Source organism: Callorhinus ursinus, unplaced genomic scaffold (genome assembly GCF_003265705.2).
Source record: "Callorhinus ursinus isolate GAN/ISIS: 27379988/994484 unplaced genomic scaffold, GSC_fseal_2.0 scaffold23, whole genome shotgun sequence".
NCBI lineage: Eukaryota > Metazoa > Chordata > Mammalia > Carnivora > Otariidae > Callorhinus > Callorhinus ursinus.
Genome location: NW_027397085.1, coordinates 26,446,792 through 26,467,219, shown reverse-complemented (window position 1 = coordinate 26,467,219; position 20,428 = coordinate 26,446,792). Strand labels below are relative to the sequence as shown.

The following is a 20,428-nucleotide window of genomic DNA, read 5'->3' as shown; positions in this document are numbered from 1 at the left end:
CTGCACTGGGTGTGGAGCCTGCTTAAGATTCTCTCCCTCTCTGCTCCCACCCCTCAGGCTCATGCATGTTCTCTCTCTTAAAAAAAAAAAAAAAAAAAAAGTTTTGTTTTTAAGATGTGTTTTGTATGCTGATAGGAGTGATCCAGGAAAGCAGGACATTTTGATGCTGCCGGCGGGTGAGGGTCTTGCTGGAACAATGCCCTCAAGGATGCAAGAGAAGGTGGGATCTAGCCGACAAGTGGAGGGACTGGACAAGGAGCAAAGTATGAGAGGAGGGCTGGCAGGTCGGTGTGTGTGATGGTGAAGCTTGTGGAAGTTCTTTCCTGATCGCTTCCATTTTCAAGGTCATAGCTGAGAGACAAGCTGGGGGAAAAGCGGGTGGAGGCTTGAGGCCTTATGAATTAGTCTTAGACTGAACGAATTGGGGGAATATAAGGTGGTTGCCAGCTGGTGTTAAGACCTCCCTTAAAGCCCAAATTACTACGTTCTGTTTAACATTATTACATAACTCAATATTTTGTCACAATATAATTTGTTGGAAACGTATCCCTGCTTCATAGCATCTCATCACAGTAAGGATTGGGGTTCCCAGGAATGAGGCATCAAATTTGCACGGTTAGATCTCCTTGGTAGGCCAAGTGGCTACTCTTTTATCATATAATGTGCTACTATTTCCCCTGGTTATTGTGTATGGTCATTACTCTTGGCGGTGTGGGGGGGGGGACTATCAGGCATATAGTTGAACAAATTTAACAGGTGCCTTCTAGATCTCAAGGCACCGAGAAGGATGGGATAGCGCAGTATTTAAAGTCCGCCTTCAGGACGCTTACTTACATTTTGTGGGGAACAAAATACACATCAGGTAGTAAAAGAGCAGGATGAGGGGGTAGGGACTCTGCATTGCTACTTGATATTGAAGGGTCAGGGAAGATCTCTGATAAATGACATCGAAGCAGAGACCTAAAGGACGGAAGGGAGTAAGGCTTTGATGTATCTGGGGGAAATAGTGGGCCAGGCCCTTGTATCTATCTCTACTTTCTAAGCAGATTAAATAGAAAAGGTGACACCCATTTATGTCGACATGCAGCCGCTTTTTACGAAATGCAATAGAACGTTAAACACATCCACTCCTCTCTTGCTGAAATACAATACCATTTATACTTAATAGTACCTTTTTCCTCTTTGAGTAGCAGATTTGGGGTTTTACAGATTCAACTTGTTCCACTTAACTGTATTTAGTATTTCCTGACTGATCACATTGTCACAACCTGGCCAGTGGGAGCCCCATTAAACTGGCCGCTTTGTGCTCTCATTAACTGCCCAAGCCTTTTTTTTTTTTTTTTCAAGATTTTACTTATTTGAGAGAGAGAGACACAGCGAGAGAGGGAACACAAGCAGGGGGAGTGGGAGAGGGAGAAGCAGGCTTTCCGCGGAGCTGGGAGCCCGATGTGGGGCTCGATCCCAGGACCCTGGGATCATGACCTGAGTGGAAAGCAGACGCTTAACGACAGCCCCCCAGGCACTCCTGCCCCAAGCGTCTTTTAAAGCACCCTTGTTTTTTGGCAACAAGGTATTCCAGGCCCGCTGTGATCCCTGCCCCAAAATATAATGAGCCCTGAGTCAAACCAGAGGCCCAGTCTGGCGCAGGAGTGTGCATCCCACTTGACAGGCATTAGAACCAGTTATAGCCGGATGACACTGCTCTTGGGCCACCAGGGAAACTAAGGCCTGGGAAAGAAATCTTTTTTAAGGTCCTGAATTCGCACAGGCATCTCCAGAGCAGCCATCTTGACTAAATTCTTTTTCATTTCATTCTAATACAATTTTTTTTCTAGAACATACCTACTTAAAATGTAATCCCTTCTTTACCAGATAGACAAAATGTGGTATATCCGTACCACAGAATACTGTTTAGCAATAAAAAGGGACTACTGATACGTGTTAAATGGATTAACATTATGCATCAAAAACATGCTTCGTGAAAGAAGCCAAACCCGCAAGAGGCCATGCCGTAGGATTCCACTGATACGAAATACCCAGAAAAGGTAAATTGTAGAGACAAAGCAGATCTGTGGTCACCTGGGCTGGGGTAGGAATAGGGAGCTCTTGGGAGGATAGAAATGGATGTGGTAGGAAATTGCACAACTCCATAGACTAAATAAAAATCACTGAGTTGAAAATAGGTGACTTTTATGGGCACGTCAATTCTATCTTAATACAACTGATAAAAAATTAAACCCTTCTGCCGACTTCTACTTATACCTCAATTGGTTATATTGACCCAAGATGTTCCATTATATTTACTTTTCTAACAAAAAAACCACCTAAACCTATTTCCCATACCCTGCAGTTTTTATATCCCTCCTGCTCACAAGTCTCCTTATTCTTTGTAGAAGCCATATCCTCGTTTGGATCCCAGGTACAGCCGGAACATCACGATTTATTGCTCATCTGCTCATGCCCACCATTTTACACAGGTGCTTCATTATTACGAACTATTTTCTTTTCCCCCCAATGACTGAAGAGGTCAACAGCTGCCACGATTGTGCTGTCCTTTAGAGCCGTTGTGAGGAGTGTGAAGCGTTGCTCACCAGCTGTTGCCAAAATATATAAATACCAACCCAGACCACCCTCTGACCTCTGGGGGTGCAAGTCCACAAAGACATATTTCATTTGAAAATATTGGATTTATTAGAAAATATCACATTGTAAACAAGTCCACTGATCCGTTAGCCTAAGACAGAATGACAGCACAATCACGTATAAAAGCTCAAGACCAAACACTGGTACCAGACACAGCACTTGAAGAGAGGCCTGAGCCAGTCTCTGAAAGATCTCTCCCAGAAGGAGAGGAAGCAGCAGCTTCAAACAGGCACAGAAATAGGGAGGCGAAGGCAGCATCCACTCCACGAAGGCTTAGGAGTCAAAAGGCAGAGCAATAAACTCATTTTGTGAACAAGGGGTGAAGGACAGAGGGGCAAAAGGGTTGTATTTCCTGATGTTCTGGGAACGTCAGCGCGCGCCACAGGAACCTGAGTGGGTTGGAAGGGCAGGGTATTTTAAGTGGGGAAAGGCTATTATTAGGCAACTTTAGAAGCATTTGGTATGTTGTCTTTGCGTACTCAGGGAAGGAGAACATGTTGCTCGTGTTGTGACTAAACTTGGGCCTGACTGAGCTGTTGCCTTGGCCTCCATCTCCTCAGCTGAACACACTGATGCTGTGGCAGGATCTGTCGCCCCAGGGAGACCCTGGAACAAAAACATGGGGCTCTGGTGGGAAGAGGGTTTCCGCCTTCCTCCAGGTGCCAGAGGGTCCCGAAGGGAGGGGAGTCTGACGTGGTTGGGCCCCTTGAGACTGAGTTTATCAGCAAAAGCCGCCTCTTTAGTCCTAGCCACCCAGATCCTCCTCCCCCAAGGAGTCCTCCAAGTTCATGGAAAGGCCAACTGTGAGAGCAGGGAAAAAAAAAAAAAACAATTAGGGAAAGAAAGTCAGGAATCATTTTCTTTCCATGGCACTTATAACTGAACAGAAGGTTAAGAGTTTGTTCCTTAATCTGGAACAGTGATTCCCAAACGAAGAGGCAGGCCTACTCCAGAGAGGCTTTCAAAGAGGTTTGGGCCAAAACACAGAGGCCCCCCCACTACCCCCAATTGAGAATCAGTGTATGTAATGATAGAAATTCCTGACGGGAGTGTGTTATACATGAGAACAGTGCCAGAGGCAGAACAAAAGCTAAAAAACCCTAATCTGTGTAGGGCAGACATCAAAATTATGGAGTACATTTTTCAGAGACTTTTTTTCTGATTAAAGTAGGTTACAGAACAAGTCCTTCTCCCTGTAGCTAAACTCTCATGACTAGGCTCCATGCTGCATAGCCAAGAACAGTAAGTATACCCATTTATCTGGAGTAACCATTCTGGATTAAAGAAATACAATTCTGTCCTCATAAAGGCAATTTCCAGAATTGCTCTGCCTGTCCGAAAGAAGTACTCGATGCTAGGATGAGCACAGGCTAATCACCGTATGGTTTCTCAGAAGACTGGTTTTTCTCTGTTTCTTTCTCTTTGATACTGTACAAGGGGTCCACCAACTTGTTATGAACAAGCATTAAACCTGTGAAAAATTAAAAACAAAGGTAGTTAATGCAAGTAGAGGCAGAGTTCCACGATTATGAACAATAACATCCAGGAGCTCTCAAATTTTGTCCTAGTACTGAAAATCATCTTTTCTCTGTGGCTCCAAATGACAAAAATACTAAGAGTAGGAAAAGAATTTATTATTCCCAATGAATGCTAGAATCCACGGCCCTTTTGTAAATTCACTCTTTAGAGGTGTTGGCTATTGAAAGGTTAATCTTTTCACCAAAGAATAAATTCCTAATTTGCCTGCTTAGTAAATGAGGGGTTTCCCCTAAGTATGCCCAAAGCAGCATGTCCTTATTTATTTATTTATTTATTTATTAGATTTTATTTGACACAGAGAAAGCCAGAGAGAGCACAAGCAGGGGGAACGGAGCGTCAGAGGGAGAAGCAGGCTTCCCACTGAGCAGGGAGCCCGATGTGGGGCTCGATCCCAGGACCCCGGGATCATGACCTGAGCTGAAGGCAGACGCTTAACTGCCCAAGCCACCCAGGTGCCCCACAGTGTGTCCTTCTTAAAGTAGAAGAGAAAAAGATCCTCATGAGAGTTAAGTGCCCTACCTAGAGGGGAAGGCCTGGATGAGTCCTGGAAAGATTAAAAAAAAAAACAAACCCTGAGCTTCAATAGCCCTGCCAAGAGATCACCACATAGCCCTCAGCTATTTTTCATTTCATTGTCTTCTTGCCTCTATAGAACAAATAGGCCTCCAGAAATAGACCCTTGCAGTCATGGGTGGAGGAGCAATGAGTGTGTATTCTGGGACCGTAAGGTTTGGTTTTTATTAACATCAGAGTTGTCTATGAAAATGGCCAGGGCCAGAATACGAGACCCGCTCCTCACACCCGGCATAGCCCAAACTCCTCGCCCCCTCCCCTCACCTCTGAAATACTTGACGGTTTTCACTTTCAGCTCCAGGGTGGCATCCTCGTCACACACAAATACCGTGCGGGGATGCTGCTGGAAGGCAGATACGGTCCACATATGGCTCACTCCCTCCTCAATGGCCTTGTACAGAGCAAATGCCTTGTGTGCACCTGTGATGAGGATCATCACCTGGGGATCAGAAAACAAGCCTGTGATGGAGGAGAATAAGCAGTGGAACCCGGAGTCCAGAAACCTGAGTTCTGGTCCAGTCACCCCCAACTGGCTGCAAGCACTGTTGTTTTTAATAGACCATTTTAAGCTGTTAGCTTACAGCACACAGTGCTCCCTGCTCTCTGCCTTACTGCCCAGAGAACCTGAGGCTGGGAGCATCACCATCCCCATGTTCTGTGATGAGGAAATGCGCTCCAGGGGAGTAAGTAGCTTGCCCCAGGGCATTTCTGACCCAGAGTCCATGCTCTAGACCACCCTGTAATGGTGCCTCCTGGTACCTTTGATGAAAGCTACGAACACATATGCCAGACAAAGGCCCATGCCTCTAATCCCAGCAGTTGGGACACTGAGTCGCAGGGGGTCCTAGGCTGGGTGAGTTTTCACAAGTGCAGTCTGAAGAAGAGGGGTTCCAATATGCACCATCTACAAGGGGCCATGGAAGTGATGGTCATGGTTATATGTGTGGCCGCTGAGGTTCCATCCCACAAAGGCTGCCCCTTAATCTGGTCGCTCTCAATGCCAAGTATTAGACTGACTAATAGGACTTGGGGTGATGTTTTATGTTCAAATAAAACAAAGGCACGGACTCCCTCAACAGTTAAAATATCAAGAACATAAATGCTGGAAAGTGATTGTGAAGGAACTCTGCCCTCTAGATTTCATTGTAATTCGATGTACCATGGAGTTGTGAACAGGATTTACTATTTCTCTCTTAAAAGATGAGACATCAGAAGCAAGAGAGAAGGCAACTCTTTCTGTTCAGGACCCCAGAACTCCTGATTTCCAGACCCAGGTCCTTTCCCAGACTGTAATACCCTCCCAGAACAGGGAGAGCCCTCACACCCTAGTGCTTCCACGCTATACGGCCAAACACAGCAGGGTGACCCCCAGAGATACTGAGTCAAGGTCACCCAAGAGAAAGCTGGTGACCTCACTCATTTCACAAAAGTTCTCTTGAAATAGGGAGCTTTTTCCACTATGTAGATGTTTGTTTACAGATCTGGGCAAAGAAACTTGAAGCTACAATGTCGGTAACTGCTTCCCACTGAATATACCCCTGAAAGGAAGAGAAAATGCTTTTAAAATTCCAATGAAAGATGGTAAAGAAACTGGAACCACAAAAAATTAAAATGATACCCAACTTTCTAGGGAAAAACACACTCAACTGCGTTTAGTCACTTAAATCACACTTCTCCGTGTTTACGAGTCCCCGAGCACAAGGCCATAACCACAAATATCCTGGGGTAGCAGGGGGAGCTCCCTTCAAACAGTGACCTCCACCAACTGCAGGGAACCAGCAGTCCCTCTCGGTACCTGTGCAAATGCAAATTCCTATTCGGACCTGAGTAGTGCAGGGCTCCTCTGCCTTGAGAAGCTCCAAAGGGGTGCGTAAGCAGAGGCCGGGGAGCCTGCAGCCTCCCGTGCAGCCAGTGTGGAAAGGGTCCTGCTGAGAACAGACTAGTGGTTGCCTCCAAAGAGGAAGGAGGACCAGTCAGAGGATCAGCTGGGATTTTAGCCGTATTTATAATGCCTTCATTTTTAGTTAACAGTGTTGTCAGGTGGTTCCTGTATAGTTAATGACAGAAAGACAAGTCCAACCCCCCAAGGAAGGCCTGGGGACCCCATGTGCCCTTACCTCTCTAGCATCCATGAGAGTTCCCACACCCACCGTCAGGGCCATGGTGGGCACCTTGGTGAGATCACCATCGAAGAACCTAGCATTGGCCAGGATGGTGTCCATGGCCAGAGTCTTCACACGGGTCCTGGACACCAGACTGGAGCCCGGCTCATTGAAGGCAATGTGTCCATCAGGGCCGATGCCTGCCCGGGAGAAACAGCCAGGGCAGCCCTGTCAGTCCCAGGGATCCAAGATTTCAGGAATGGACAATCTATCCTTCCCCACCTGGGGTGTGTAAAATCCTTGAAATCACAGCTCTTTTCTCATTCACCCTGGGCAGGTGCACTTTAAGTGTAAGACCCTCCCCTCTCCCCACCTCCTAGCCATTTCTGTTTGAGGCACACACATGACCTGGTCACCTTGTGACCACCCTCAGAAAGCTAAGCAAGCAGTAATCCAAATAGCTTCTGCTTCACTAGAGCAGCGAAGGGTAACCTCTCCTGCCAGTAGTCAGGGGTCCTGCCGCTGGGATAGTCACAGCAAATAAAAAAACAGGGACTGGACAAGGGTTGCAAAGTTTATAAAATCTTTGAACATGAGTGCTCTCAGCCTCTTCCTCCTACCTTGAAGTAAAGAAGAGTTAAGTCTAGAGCAGTAAAAGCTTAACACGCCCGTGGGTGGCTCCAGAGATGGCAAAAGATGGAAACGTAAGGGGGCAGCCCAGGGTAGGGACAGAGCACAAACTGAGAAGGGGACACCCTGGGTTCCTGCTTTCTTGCCACTGCCCCGGCTGACCTGGGGCAAGTCACAAAACTTCTCTGGGGTTCACATGGCTATCTACAGTGTGCAGGGGCTGAGTGCAGAATCTTCTCGAACCATACGAGTCTTTGATTTTAATTGTTTAGGTAAGTCCCGTGGACTGATCCATATAAAACCTCAGGACTAGGGAAGAGAATCTTCGAATCCAAATCCAAACATCTCACTTGACCAACAAGGCACAGGAGTGCAGAGAGAGGAGATGTCCAAGATCACATGGTCACTGAGCAGCACGGCCAAGGCAGGGAGTGAGGGCTCCTATCTATGTCTTCCCTGCGTCCTCAGGGGAGTAAATGGTTCCTGCTATTACCAGTGCAGTGAGAAAACCGTTGGGAGGCAGGCATGGGTCCTGTTCCCCTTCCATGTGTTCTCCGCACCCTGGGCCTGCCCTGGACACGTGCCGCAGAGTGTCAGGCTCACCTCCGACAAACAGCTCAATCCCCCCTGCGGCTTTGATCTTTCCTTCAAAGGCGTCACACTCAGCCTGCAGGTCAGGTGCATTCCCATCCAGAATGTGGGTGTTTTCTGGGAGGATGTCAATGTGCTTGAAGAAGTTGTTCCACATGAAGGAGTGGTAACTCTCCGGGTGATCTTGAGGAAGGCCTGTGGGACCATGGCAACACTCAGTCATACCCAGGCTGAGCCAGAGCCCTCCTCCCAAAGCAGATGCCAGGATGCAGGATGCCCTCAGACCTCCACAGACACTTTCAGGGGAACGCCCATCAGGGGGCCTTGGGCACCAGGCCACGATCAGCCACGACTGGCTGGGGTGGTATCCCCGTGTCCACCCACCACCACCACCTGTGACGGCAGGACTGGCCCAGAGTGACTGCACCCTGGGAGCCTGAGAAATCCCCTCATTCTCATCTCCTTTTCACAAGGGAGTAATTGTAGGCGGGAGGCCAGGGTCACTCTGGGCTTCTGGAGGAGGCCTACAACCTGGGGGTAGGGCTTGGCCCATCTGGGACAGGAAGCAAGCATACCCCTTGCCCGTGCCTCCCACCTCGCCATTCATCCCCAGTTATAACCCCTCTGAGCCTGAACCCCAACTTGAACACGAGCTGGTCGGAGAGAATTCTCTCAGGGCTTCCCCAAAATGATTTTTAGCAAAGAAAAAAAAGTTTCAAGTGGATGTTTAATTAAACATGAAGAATGTTTAATGTCAGCCTTAAAAAGGAATGAAATTCTGACATACCACAACACGGACAAACCTTGAGGACATTTTGTTGAGTGAAATAAGCCAGTCACAGAAAGACAAATACTGAGTCCACTTAAATGAGGTATCTAGAGTAGTGAAATTCACAGAAGCAGTAAAACGATGATTGCTAGGGGTTGGGAGAGTGGGCAATGGGTAGTTGGTGTTGAATGGGTAGAGAGTTTCAGTTTTGCGAGATGAAAAGAGTTCTGGAGACTGGTTACACAACACTGTGAATATACTTAACGCTGCTAAACTCTACCTATAAAAACGGCTGGATGGTAAATTTTATGTCTATTTTACCACAATTGAAAACAAGAATGTTTAAAGTGTAGCCTTACAAAATGATGGCGGGGGTGACAGAAGACGAAGGTATAGCTTTTCAGCACTGGAAGGGACACCAGTCTCTGCTCCTCTCCCAGGGTGCCTGGCAGAAAGGCGAGCTGGAAGATGAATGCTGGAGAGACCAGACAGACACGGAGGCACGAGCCCATTGGCAATTACTGGTTACAGAAAGAAACGGCGTGGAGTTGGGGAGGAGGCAGAGGAGAAGGAGATCCTCTAACATTTAAAATGGTTGCTCTGTACAAGAGGCTTCCATATCCGTTAGATCACTTAATGCTTACAACCTGAGGTCAGCTTTCAGAGCACCATTTTACACCTGAGTGCACCAAGGCCTGGAAGAGAAAGGTTTCGCTAATGGAGCTTATCACCAAACATCACTGGTTCCCGGAGACAATCTTATTCCCCTCCCGGGCTGCACCTGAACGGGGAGGAGCAGGACTCTCCTGGAATCAGGGAAGACCTGGAAAGAGACAGACTCACCCACATACTCATCCATGTTGAAGGTCTTCACATATCTGAAGGACAGGTCTCCATTCTTATAGTACTCAATGAGCTTCTTGTAGCAGCCAATTGGGGTGCTCCCTGTGAGAGAGGCCACAGCCATGAACACCCTTCAGCTCCCAGCTCCTGAGGACACCCAGGGATGAGGGCTGCTCAACAGGGAGAACCAGTCAGATCTGAAGCCCTCCCCCGGTGCCCCAGTCCTAACCGCCATCCTGTCCGCGCTTCCGAAGGCTACTCCCCCCCTCCCCACCAGAGTGTGAGCTCCAGGAGGCCAGGGCTGTGTCTGTCTCGTCCGCTGCCAAATCCCAGTGGTCGGCACACTGCTGACTGGCACAACCGGAATGAGTAACCCGAGTAAACATCGCACCTAACGTCCTGACGTGTTCGGTGAGCAACTAGTATGTGGGAGGCAGTGGGCCACATGATGGGAACACCAAGGAGGCACAGACACACAGCCGCTCGGAACGAGCTCACTGGCTGGGGCTGGGGTAGGAAGCAGTAATGCCAGCTGTGACCAGCCCAAGTCTGTGGGCTCAGGAAGACTTCCCCGAGGAGCAGCAAACTCCTGCGAATTGAGTCTCATTAAAAAGTCAAGGTTCTAGAGCACATGAAAAAGGCAAGAGGACCTCTGTAGATTAAAGAACTAAATATGCGTGAAGTCTGGATACTGGATTATTGGGGGAAAAAACTATAAAAGATAAATGTGGACAATGAGGAAAAAACTGTTACTACTGTCTGCATAACAGACGATATTATGGAATGATTTTTTTAATAGGTATGGTAACAGTGTTGTCGTTGGGTAAGAGAACATCTGTTCTGAGGGGACAGATGCCAAAAGATATAGAGGTCAATCGTCAGGAGGTTTGGGATGTACTTTCAAGTGGCTCATAAAAAAAAAAAAAAATGTGTGTGTGTGTTTGTGTGTAGACAGAGAACACGAGCCAGAAGAGACGAAGGGTAAATGTGGCAAATATTAACAGTGGGCGAGCCTAGGAGAATGGTACTGTACTATTCTTTCAGCTTTTGTGAATATTTGAAATTTTTTAAAATAAGAGGATGGAAAGAAAAAAGCCCCACCCAAATCAGATCGCTCTTTTCACAACCTACTAATGCCTTCTTATTTCACTGAGTCATAACCAGTCCTAACAGAGGCCCCCCCATAACTCGGCCCCGGGTTCCCAGCCTCACCCGTATTCATCCCGCTCCTCACCTGCTCCTCCTTCAGGTACCCGCACAATTCTCACCTCTTCTGGCCTCTACTCAGATGTCGCCTTCTCAGAGGGACCTTCCCTGCCACCCTGTCCGACACCGCGGACCCCCTCCCCTGCCTAGACACTCCCTCTCCCCGCTTCCCTGCCTCATTTTTCTCCTTCACTCATCACCACCTAACATACTCTGTATTTTGTCAAGTAACCTGCTTATTGTCTGTCTCTCCTACTACCATTTAAACTTCAGGAGGCAGGAGTTTACGTCTTTTTTGTTTGTCGTCATATCCCCAGCACCTAGAAGAGTTCGGCATACGGTGGGCATTCACTAAATACCTGCTGAATCAAAGTTCCCTCCCGCCCCATCCCCAGGCTGTCCCTGTGCCAGGACCTCAGCCGTGCCTGCGCCCCACAGCTTCCCTGGCCTTCCCCTGAGCTTCGTCATGTCATGTCCGCTTTCCAAACTTCGAGCTTTCCCCTCAATTCTGTGAGCTCCCCGTTATCTAGCCAATACATTCCTTTTCTGCGTAAGTGAGCCAGAGCTATTTCTTTGGTTTCCACCCAGAACCCCCGACTGGCATTTCACCTAACAGAAGCCATGTTCCAAGGAACCCAAAAGGAAACGCTGTGCCGGTTCAGGTACAGCAGTCAGGAGGGGGCCAGGTCTTGGAGGGCCCTGAAGGCCACACTGAGGAGCTGGGACCTGATTGTGCAGGTGATGGGGAATCGGGGAGGGATCTCAGCAGGAGCAGAGACTCTAGTCCAGAGAGGCTCCACGGTTAGAAAACAGGACGTCAGTGCAGCCCCTCCAGGGCCCAAGACGTTAGCGGTTTCGCAGATACGTGCAGCTATGCTCCCACAAGTGTCTAGTGCAGAGGCCCACAAACTTCAGCCCACAGGCCAAATCTGGCCCGCTGCCTTTGTTTATATAGCTCATCAGTTAAGAATGGTTTTTACACTTTTTATGTTTATAAATATCAAAAGAGTCTGACTCTGTGACATGTGAGAATCATATGAGTTCAGACCTGAGCGTCCATCAGGCTCTATCGGTAGATGGCCAGGCGCATTCATTTATGTGTTGTCTGCAGTGGCCTTTGAGCTACAAGGACGGTTAAGTAGTTGCGACAGAGGCCATATGGCCAGGGAAGTGTAAAATATTAACCATGTGACCATTTACAGAAAAAGTTTGAAGGCCCCTGCTCTAGTGGATGGGACAGTGGGGCAAATCCACCCAAACTTGGAGAGAATCAGGACCATATGCCTTGAGGAGCTGGGGTCAAAACAGATACCCTCCCATAAAGGAACAAGCTGATTTTTCCAGAAGAAACTGAGGCTGTTTTTCAGGTAGGTCCTGCGTCTAATTAAACCTTACAGAAAATGCCTTGAGTAGACTATCAATTCTGCCAAGGATGGTACTCAGGTAGTAGCACTCGAGATGCACAGAACTTAATTCATTACATAAAATGTATGCCTGAAGGCATTAGGACTTAATTCTGTTAAGGACTCCTAGATTCCGAGACAGCCTGTTGTGGACTGGGCTGATTTAGAATGGAGCTGAAAAATCAAGTTCTTCCTGCCTAACCAAGATCCCTTCTACTCCAGAACTCTTCGGGAGCAGGCAGCACCTAAACCAAACCATAGAGGAAGCTGGGTCCTCTTGTTTTTGCGTTTCCAGGAAGCAGGGCTGTTCACTCATAGCACCAGCACCCTAGAGCCCTCCTTGTAAGTCTCCTGGCTCAGTGAGCCCACGTACCTGGCCCCTTAAAAACCCTAATGCTCACTCACTCCCCCACAATCCATGGCACCCTCTCCATCCCCCAACGCACCAGTGGGAAGTCCCAGGGTGAAGTATTTGTCTGGCCCCGGGTTAAACTGGATGATGCGATTCCTGATGTACTTGGCTGCCCACTCGCTGGCCTGAGAATAATGGTCCAGGATGATGAGCTTCATCTTGTCCTGTAGGGGGCAGGTGACAAAAGGAATCAGTGGTAAGGGACAGGGAGAAAGGGATGCAGGTGGCTGGGGAGAGGGGAGAAGCCCTTCCCAGCCAGCAACAACCTCTCTCCAGGGTGTCTGAGCAAGGAAGAGGAAGACCCCAACTTTCGGTTCACAGAGGAATTAACAGGCTGGGCCAAGTGCCTCCACCACCCACCAGGAGGCGCTGCTGTGAGACAGACCGGGGTTCTAATCTCAATTCCTCCATTTACCAACCTCAGGACCTTGGTCAAAGGACTCAAGTTCTCCCAGCCTGTTTCTTCTTACGTGAAAATGGGGACAATAGTACCTACCCGACAAATTTCACGATGGTGAATATTAAATGAGGGCATGTAAACCACACACTATTCAATGTTGGCTGTTATCCTGTAGCTCGACCCAGCCCCCTTTCCCCACTTCTCTACCCCCACGCGCTGGATAGTCTGTACCCACGGCCTCTTCCTCAATAGAGGGGTCATGGGACCATATGGGCCACTATAGCAGGTGAGAGCCGTGGAGTTTGCCTGGAGACGTGTGTTCTCCTGTAGAGGGGTGCTCCCGCCGGCCTTGCTTTGTGGACCCTCAGTTTCCCCCCAAAGCACAGGAGTCAATGTAATCGCCCCGCACTGCGATCACTCAGGGTGGGAGGCGGGGATGGCGGTCCCGGGCAGCCGAAGGATACAGGAGTGTTTGCCCGACGCCGATCGCGATCCCAACGCCCCTCCGGCCCTGCACCGGAAAGGGGGGGGGGGCCCAGCAGTTCGCTGGGCTCCCGGCTCCTGGGGAACCGGAGGCTGGAGCAGCGCCTGGACCCCCGCCCACGCCCACCCGCGAGGAGGGTCCCCGCCAGCCCCGCTCCCCACTTACTCGGACACCTCCCGCGGCGGCTGCAGCAACTGCGCCGGCGGCCCCGCCCCGCGCGGGTCACGTGGCCCCGGGTCACGCGGAGCGGCTCTCAGCCGGAGGGGCCGACTCTGCTGCGCCCACTGCGGGGCCCTGGCCGCCCGCGGGCTCTGCATTGCCTGGGGCCAGCCCCCCTGTCCGCTCGGCTCCGGGCGCAGCTGTGGGAGGCGAGGCTTGGAGGCCGGTTTTGTGCGGCCTGGAGACTTGGGGGTTCCAGGTGGCCCCGAGGAATGCAGTGCCCAGGCCCGGGGGGGCTGGGGCCAGGTTTTTAGTGGTGGGGGGAGGAAGCGCAAAATCACTTCCTTAGAGCCTCAGGGATTGGGCCTGGCTCTGCCTTCCGTTTAACTTTTTTAGGTGCCATTTTTTTTTTTTTACCTGAATATTACAAATTTTTTGCTTTAAATATAATTAGATTTTTCTTTCTTTTTAAAATCTTAATCTTCACAGCAGTCTATACTAGAGAAAGAGGGAGGTCCCTGGTCCCCCCAGCTCCCCACCCCAAGATAACATTGCTGAGAGTTTAGGCTACATTTCCAAAATCTTTTTCCTTGAATATATTTTACATTTTACAGAAATGGAAACACACCACACATGATGTCCACCGGGAGCTAGGTGGCCATATTCCGCAGGTCCCATGATTGGGCTCACCCCTCCCCTGGGGCCCAGCTGCAGCTCCAGCCCAGCTTGAAAGGTGGTGTTGGTCTGGAGAGGCCCTGATGAGATGAGGCTATGGAGCTAATACCTCTACAGTTCTAAGGATTTGTTCTTTGGCCTCAGTGTTGGTTTAGTTGTTAAAACAACAACAAAAAACACACACACAGAAAGACCATGCAGTCAGAAACCTCATCTCAGCTTGAGCACTGTAGATGTTTCACAACCCCAGTCTCTACAAACACATCAGATAACGGGGCCTGGTCTCCACCAGCTGCATTCCCATCGTTCCAGGAAGAGTGACTTCATGTGACTTTAATTGGGCCTGTCGCCCCCACCCCTACCCCCATTACCCTTTCTGTAGGGAACCAGTTCCAGGTCTCTCTTGAGCCTGGCAGCTCTGGAATCAGAGAGCTAGGGGACAAATCAGGAAGATCTGGTTTAGTCAATCCCTGGTTCTTGAGTGAGTGACTCAAGCAAATGACTCAACTTCTCCAGCTCTGAATTTTCTCTTCTAAAACATGGGAACCGAATGGGGATACGTAATCCTGACCTCAGGTATCTGTTGTGAGTACTGGATGAAACAGTAGCATAGCCTGGCATTCATGGCCAGCCATGATTACCCCTCATGTCCTCCCAGCCTCCCTGCAGCCTACTCTCTACCCTGCAATGCTCTCTACCCTAACCTCCTGCCCCCTCATGTTCCTCCCAGTTCATGTCTGTGTTTGAACTTACCCATACCCGTCCTTCCGTTCTCGTTTTAGAACCAAAATGGGCTAATTCAGAGAGTTGTGGATTCATCCTTACAGTGGAACCCTCTGCAGCTGTCCTGTGGATGGATGTTTTTGTACTCTTTCATTGCCCTTGCTTTGCGTGAAGACATTGCCCCAAGCCTCTGAAAATCCTGCTTGGGGCTTGGGGTTCATGTGGGTTTTGTGAAGCTGGTCCTACCCTCTGGCCTAATCAATTAGAGAGCTCCATGGCCCTGGCCATGACTGATTCACGACTAGGCAGACACGGAAGATACTAACCCAACAGCCACTCACAGCCTTCCTTCTCCTTTGCTGCTTCCCACTGTAGCCTCTGGAAAGTTAGCTACTCTCCCAGCTTCTCAGCCAGGATGTGGCCAGGTAACCTAGTTTGGGCCAGTGAAGTAAAAAGATGGCTCTGGGAAGATACTCTGCTTTCTGAGAAAAGTGACATGCTTGCAAAACAAACTGTTCCTTCCCTTTTCTTCCTGCCTTGATGGCAGATGTGACGCCTGGAGCTGGGAAAGCTGTTTTATGACCATGAGGCAACAAGCATAGGATAGAATGAAGGATAGAAAGAACATAAGTCCTTAATATTTGAACAGTGCTGGGACTCCTGCTTCTGGACTTCTTCTAAGTAAATAGTAAATATCCTATGGTTTAAATGTTAAGCCACTGTTAGTAGAGTTTTCTGTGACTAAGGTTGAAAATGTGACTCATTGTTATGGTGGATGACTCAGGTCTTCCTCGGGGTTTATGCTGGTATTTTGAGGAGATACATTGTGGGGAGCTGTAAAATCCAGAAAAGTTTATAGAGCTGCCAGTGAGAAAAGCAGAACCAAGGGAAAAGTGATACAGAATCCTGATGACATCATTTGATCCACTTAGATCTAGCCATCTCTGAAACCAAATATACCCCATGAAGTTCAATAGTTGGGTGAATGAATGAGTGAAAACATAAATAATTTTTTTTTTTTTTTACCCTGAGTCTAGTTAGAGGAAATTCTGGAAGGATGCTTAGTTATCTATTGCAGCATAATAGATGATCCCAAAACTCAATGGCTAAAAACAGTAAGTCTAATAAGAGCCAAAGAGAAATGTGCTGTGAAGCCATGAAAAGACATGGAAGGAAACTCAAGGGTGTGTCACCGAGAGAAGCTGATCTGAATAGACTATGTCTGCTGTAAGAGTCCAACGATATAACATTCTGGAAAAGGCAAAACTAGAGAGATAGTAGAAAGATCAGTAGTTGCCAGCAGTTGGGAGGAGGAAGGGATGAATAAGTGGAGCACAGAGAATTTTTAGGGCAGTGAAACCGTTCTGTATGATGCTGTCAGGGTGGATACGTGTCGCTCTACACGTGTCTAAACCCAGGGAATGTATGAGAATGAACCCTGATGAAAACGGTGGGCTTTGGCTGATTACGGCGTGTCAGTGTAAGTTCATCATACAAATAACAAGTTTTTGTTATATATAACAACACATGTGCCCCCCTCTGATGGGAGATGGTGATAATGCTGGGGGCTGTGCATCTGTGGGCACAGGAGGCATATGGGCTTCTCTGTACCTTCCTCTCAATTTTGCTGTGAACCTAAAAGTGCTTGCTCTAAAAAAAAATCCTTTAGGACACCTGGGTAGCTCAGTTGGTTAAGCGTCTGCCTTCGGCTCAGGTCATGATCCCAGGGTCCTGGGATTGAGTCCTGCTCCGCAGGGAGTCTGCTTCTCCCTCTGCCCTTCCTCCCACTCGTTCTCTCAATCTCTCTCTCTCCGTCTCAAATAAATAAAATCTTTTTTTTAAGATTTTATTTATTTGAGACGGAGAGAGAGAGAGAGAGAGAGCACATGAGAGGGGGGAGGGTCAGAGGGAGAAGCAGACTCCCCGCTGATCAGGGAGCCCGATGTGGGACTCGATCCAGGGACTCCAGGATCATGACCTGAGCCGAAGGCAGTCGCCCAACCAACTGAGCCACCCAGGCACCCCTCAAATGAATAAAATCTTAAAAAAATAAAAATTAAAAAAACCTTTAAAAACATTTATTTTTTATGATCTCTCATGATTTCTATATGCTAGATATTCAGACAGGGTACGGTGGGGATGATGAATGGAGCCTTAAATGTAAGAAGGCTGGAGCTGGAATCATGAGGCTCGTTTACTCACATGTCTGGTGGTTGATGCTGGCTGTTGGCTGAAACACTTGCCTAAGGGCTTCTCCTTGTGGCCTGGGCTTCCTCACAACATGGTGGCTGGGTTCCAGTGGCAGGCATATTGGACAGACGTGGGTACCCTATCATGGAATGGACTCCAGAGCTACACTGTCTGAATTTGAATCCCAGATCTGCTACTTACTGAGTGGGTAACTTCTGGTAAGTCACTTAATTCCTCTGTGCCCTAATTGCTTCATCCATAAAATAGGAAAAATATCTTCCTTATAGTATTTACTATTATAATGAAGAATGATTACCTCAGGGAGGAATACATGGTTTAATAGATGTAGGGCACTTAGAATAACGCCTGGCACAGAGTTCGCCGTCACTAAGGAATTGTTTTGAGATGGGTCTCGAAAGAGAATTAGGATTTGGTCGTTGAAGAAGAGGAGGATGGCATTATAGGCAGGGGTGATCATGGAGGCACAGAGGCTGGGGCTGAGGTGTGCACCAACGTAAAAAAATAAAAACACAGAACACCCAGTTACATTTGAATTATTCCTACACATACATACTTTGAGATAAAAAAATTGCATAAAACCCACTTTTTCTTTTTAAGATATGCTTATTTATTTGAGGGGGGTGGGGGGAGGAGCAGAGGGAGAGATAAAATCCTAAGCAGACTCCCTGTGGAGCGAGGAGCCTGACTCCTGGTGGGGGGGGGGGAGGCTGGATTCCATGACCCCAGAGATCATGACCTGAACCAAAATCAAGAGTTGGACGCTTAACCCATAGAGCCACCCAAGACATACTTATTCTAAAAACAGATTTGTTGTTTATCTGAAATAAATTATAAGTATCTAAATTACATCCCTATTTATTTCATTATATTTCCCTGGTGATTTGGCTCTCCTTAATAGTACCTTGTTTTGCAGAATTTGCTTATAAAAATTCCCTGAAGTTACAATCTATGTTCCATTTACATTTTAACATGATTTCTGCAGTGGTCACATTCAGCTTATTCTGTTCTTGGCCAAAGAACAGATAATCGAAAGTACAGCGAGAGTCAAAGAGATTGAATTTGAAGATCTCACAGCTGCAACAGTGCACCTGCATTCACAAGTCTGACCTCACAACTAACCATCAACAGGGGTCCAAATGTTCAAAGGGCTGCAAATTTGTAAACGAACATTGAACTTGATGTCTGATGCAAAAAAGATGCCCTTCATGTTTGCCTGAAAGTGAGACGTGTGCTTTTAAGTCTTAATCAGCAAGAGCTGGTTTTCGGTAAGGCTTGGGGAAGCGTGGTGCAAGCGGCCAGTGGGCTTTCACAGAAGAAAGTGCGCAGAGACGTTCAGGACTCTCAGCTGAGTGTAGCACTAGAGCAAGGCTGCTTCTGACTCGCTGACTTTCAAGCTTGGGCTCTGGAGTGAGGGACTTGCTGATTGGCTGTTGTCTCGCAGGGGCTGTCACTGATTGGCTGGCTTTCAGAGGCTGGGGGCTGTCCTTGACTTGCTGACTTTCAGAAACTTGGTTACTGGGGTGAGATTATCGCTGATTGGCTGATTTTCAGAACAAAAATCGTAAGTTATCTTTTATTAATGGTGCTCACTGTTCAGGACTTGGGACTTTAGTGGAAGAACAGTATTTTCCTTTTCTGAATATGAAAATAAGTACCCTTATTTTGCAGTCTTCCCTTTTATGCTTCCCTCAGTTAAACCTGCAGGAGACCATACGGGATTGTCCAGATCTTTATTTGTAGAGATATGCTTTTCAGTTAGTGTGGCCTTTAATTGATTTAAGTCCCAATTACGGTGGAGGAAAAATAGCTCTGATGCTTTTTTTTTTTTCCCCCCAGGGTGGTACAGTCCGTTAAGTGGCCAACTCCTGGTTTCGGCTCAGGTCATGATCTTGGGGTCCTGGAATCGAGCCCTGTGTCGGCCTCCGTACTTTGGGGGGAGTCAGCTTCTCTCGCTCTGCACCCCCCCCACGCCCTCTCACTCATGCCTTGTCTCTCTAAATAAATGAATAAATCTTAAAAATAAAAAAAATTTAAAAATACAAGCACCAAGCATCCACTGAGCACCTACTGTGCACCTGGGACTGGGAGAGCCATGGGAAGCATTTGGTGTTTGAGTGCTAGCATGACTCTAGGAATGTGATTTCCTTTAACTGAGGGGGAAATTCACGTAACATAAAACTAACCATTGTGAAGTGAACGATTCAGTGGCATTTAGTACACTCACAATGTTGTGTAGCCATCACCACTGTTTAGTTCCAACACCTTTTCATCACCCCAAAAAGAAGCCCCCTCTCCATTAAGCAGTTCCTCTCCATTTTCCCCGAGTCTCAGCCCCTCTAACCACCAAATCTGTGTCTGTCTCCATGGATTTACCTATTCTGGATGTTTCTTGTAAACTGAATCATATATATGACCTTCTGTGTCTGGCTTCTTTCACTTAGTATAATGTTTTCAGGGTTTATCCACATTGTAATAGGGATCATCACAACCTTCCTTTTTATGGCTAAATTATACTTCTTGTATCCATCTGCCACACTTTGTTGATCCTTCCACTCACTGATGGGCATTTGGGCTATGTCCACATTCTGATTATTGCAAATGTTCTAGGACAGAGAACCGGTTCCAAACTGAGGTTTGGCTGTTTGCTGCTTGAGAATCAAGAGACAAGTGATGGAAGGAAAGGAAAGGTGGCTTTATTCCAGAAACTGGCAAACTGGGAAGATGGTAGACTAATGTCACTAAGACCATCTTCCCTGTCCAGTGGAAGCTGGAGGGTTTGAAAGGGGAAGGCATGGGAAAAGGCGGGGGGACTGCATGCGGGAGAAGCAGGTGCCCGGGTGGTTACTCGTATGTCAACGTGACCCTGAGCAGACTTGCTGCCATCGGGGGCAGCCGTATTTGGATGTGGTCAGGCCTTATCTTCTGGGAAAGTTTGGTTCTTCACTCCTCCAAACCAGTGGTCTGCAAATCTCAAGGAAATTAGGTGAGCGCTGCAGCACATCAAGGGATTTAGGTTAGCAAGCAAGGAATGCATAAGATGGAAGCAAGTCGACCCTTAGCACTGG

General features: G+C 48.0%; 1 protein-coding gene across 2 annotated transcripts; it reads right to left on the bottom strand.

The window, feature by feature from the left end:
• Positions 1–2,667: 2,667 nt before the first annotated feature.
• GNPDA1 (glucosamine-6-phosphate deaminase 1) lies at positions 2,668–13,816 on the bottom strand. Of its 2 annotated transcripts, none has more exons than XM_025852177.2 (7): positions 13,761–13,816; positions 12,746–12,875; positions 9,691–9,792; positions 8,091–8,273; positions 6,873–7,057; positions 5,020–5,194; positions 2,668–4,114 (listed from the first exon to the last, which is right to left on the bottom strand). In XM_025852177.2, exons 2-7 carry the CDS (start codon positions 12,867–12,869, stop codon positions 4,014–4,016), a joined length of 870 nt encoding a protein of 289 aa, XP_025707962.1. In that variant the 5' UTR covers positions 12,870–12,875; positions 13,761–13,816; the 3' UTR covers positions 2,668–4,013. The 2 variants fall into 2 exon arrangements, with proteins under 2 accessions (XP_025707962.1, XP_025707961.1); XM_025852176.2 differs by lacking the exon at positions 13,761–13,816 and adding an exon at positions 13,208–13,683.
• Positions 13,817–20,428: the final 6,612 nt, after the last annotated feature.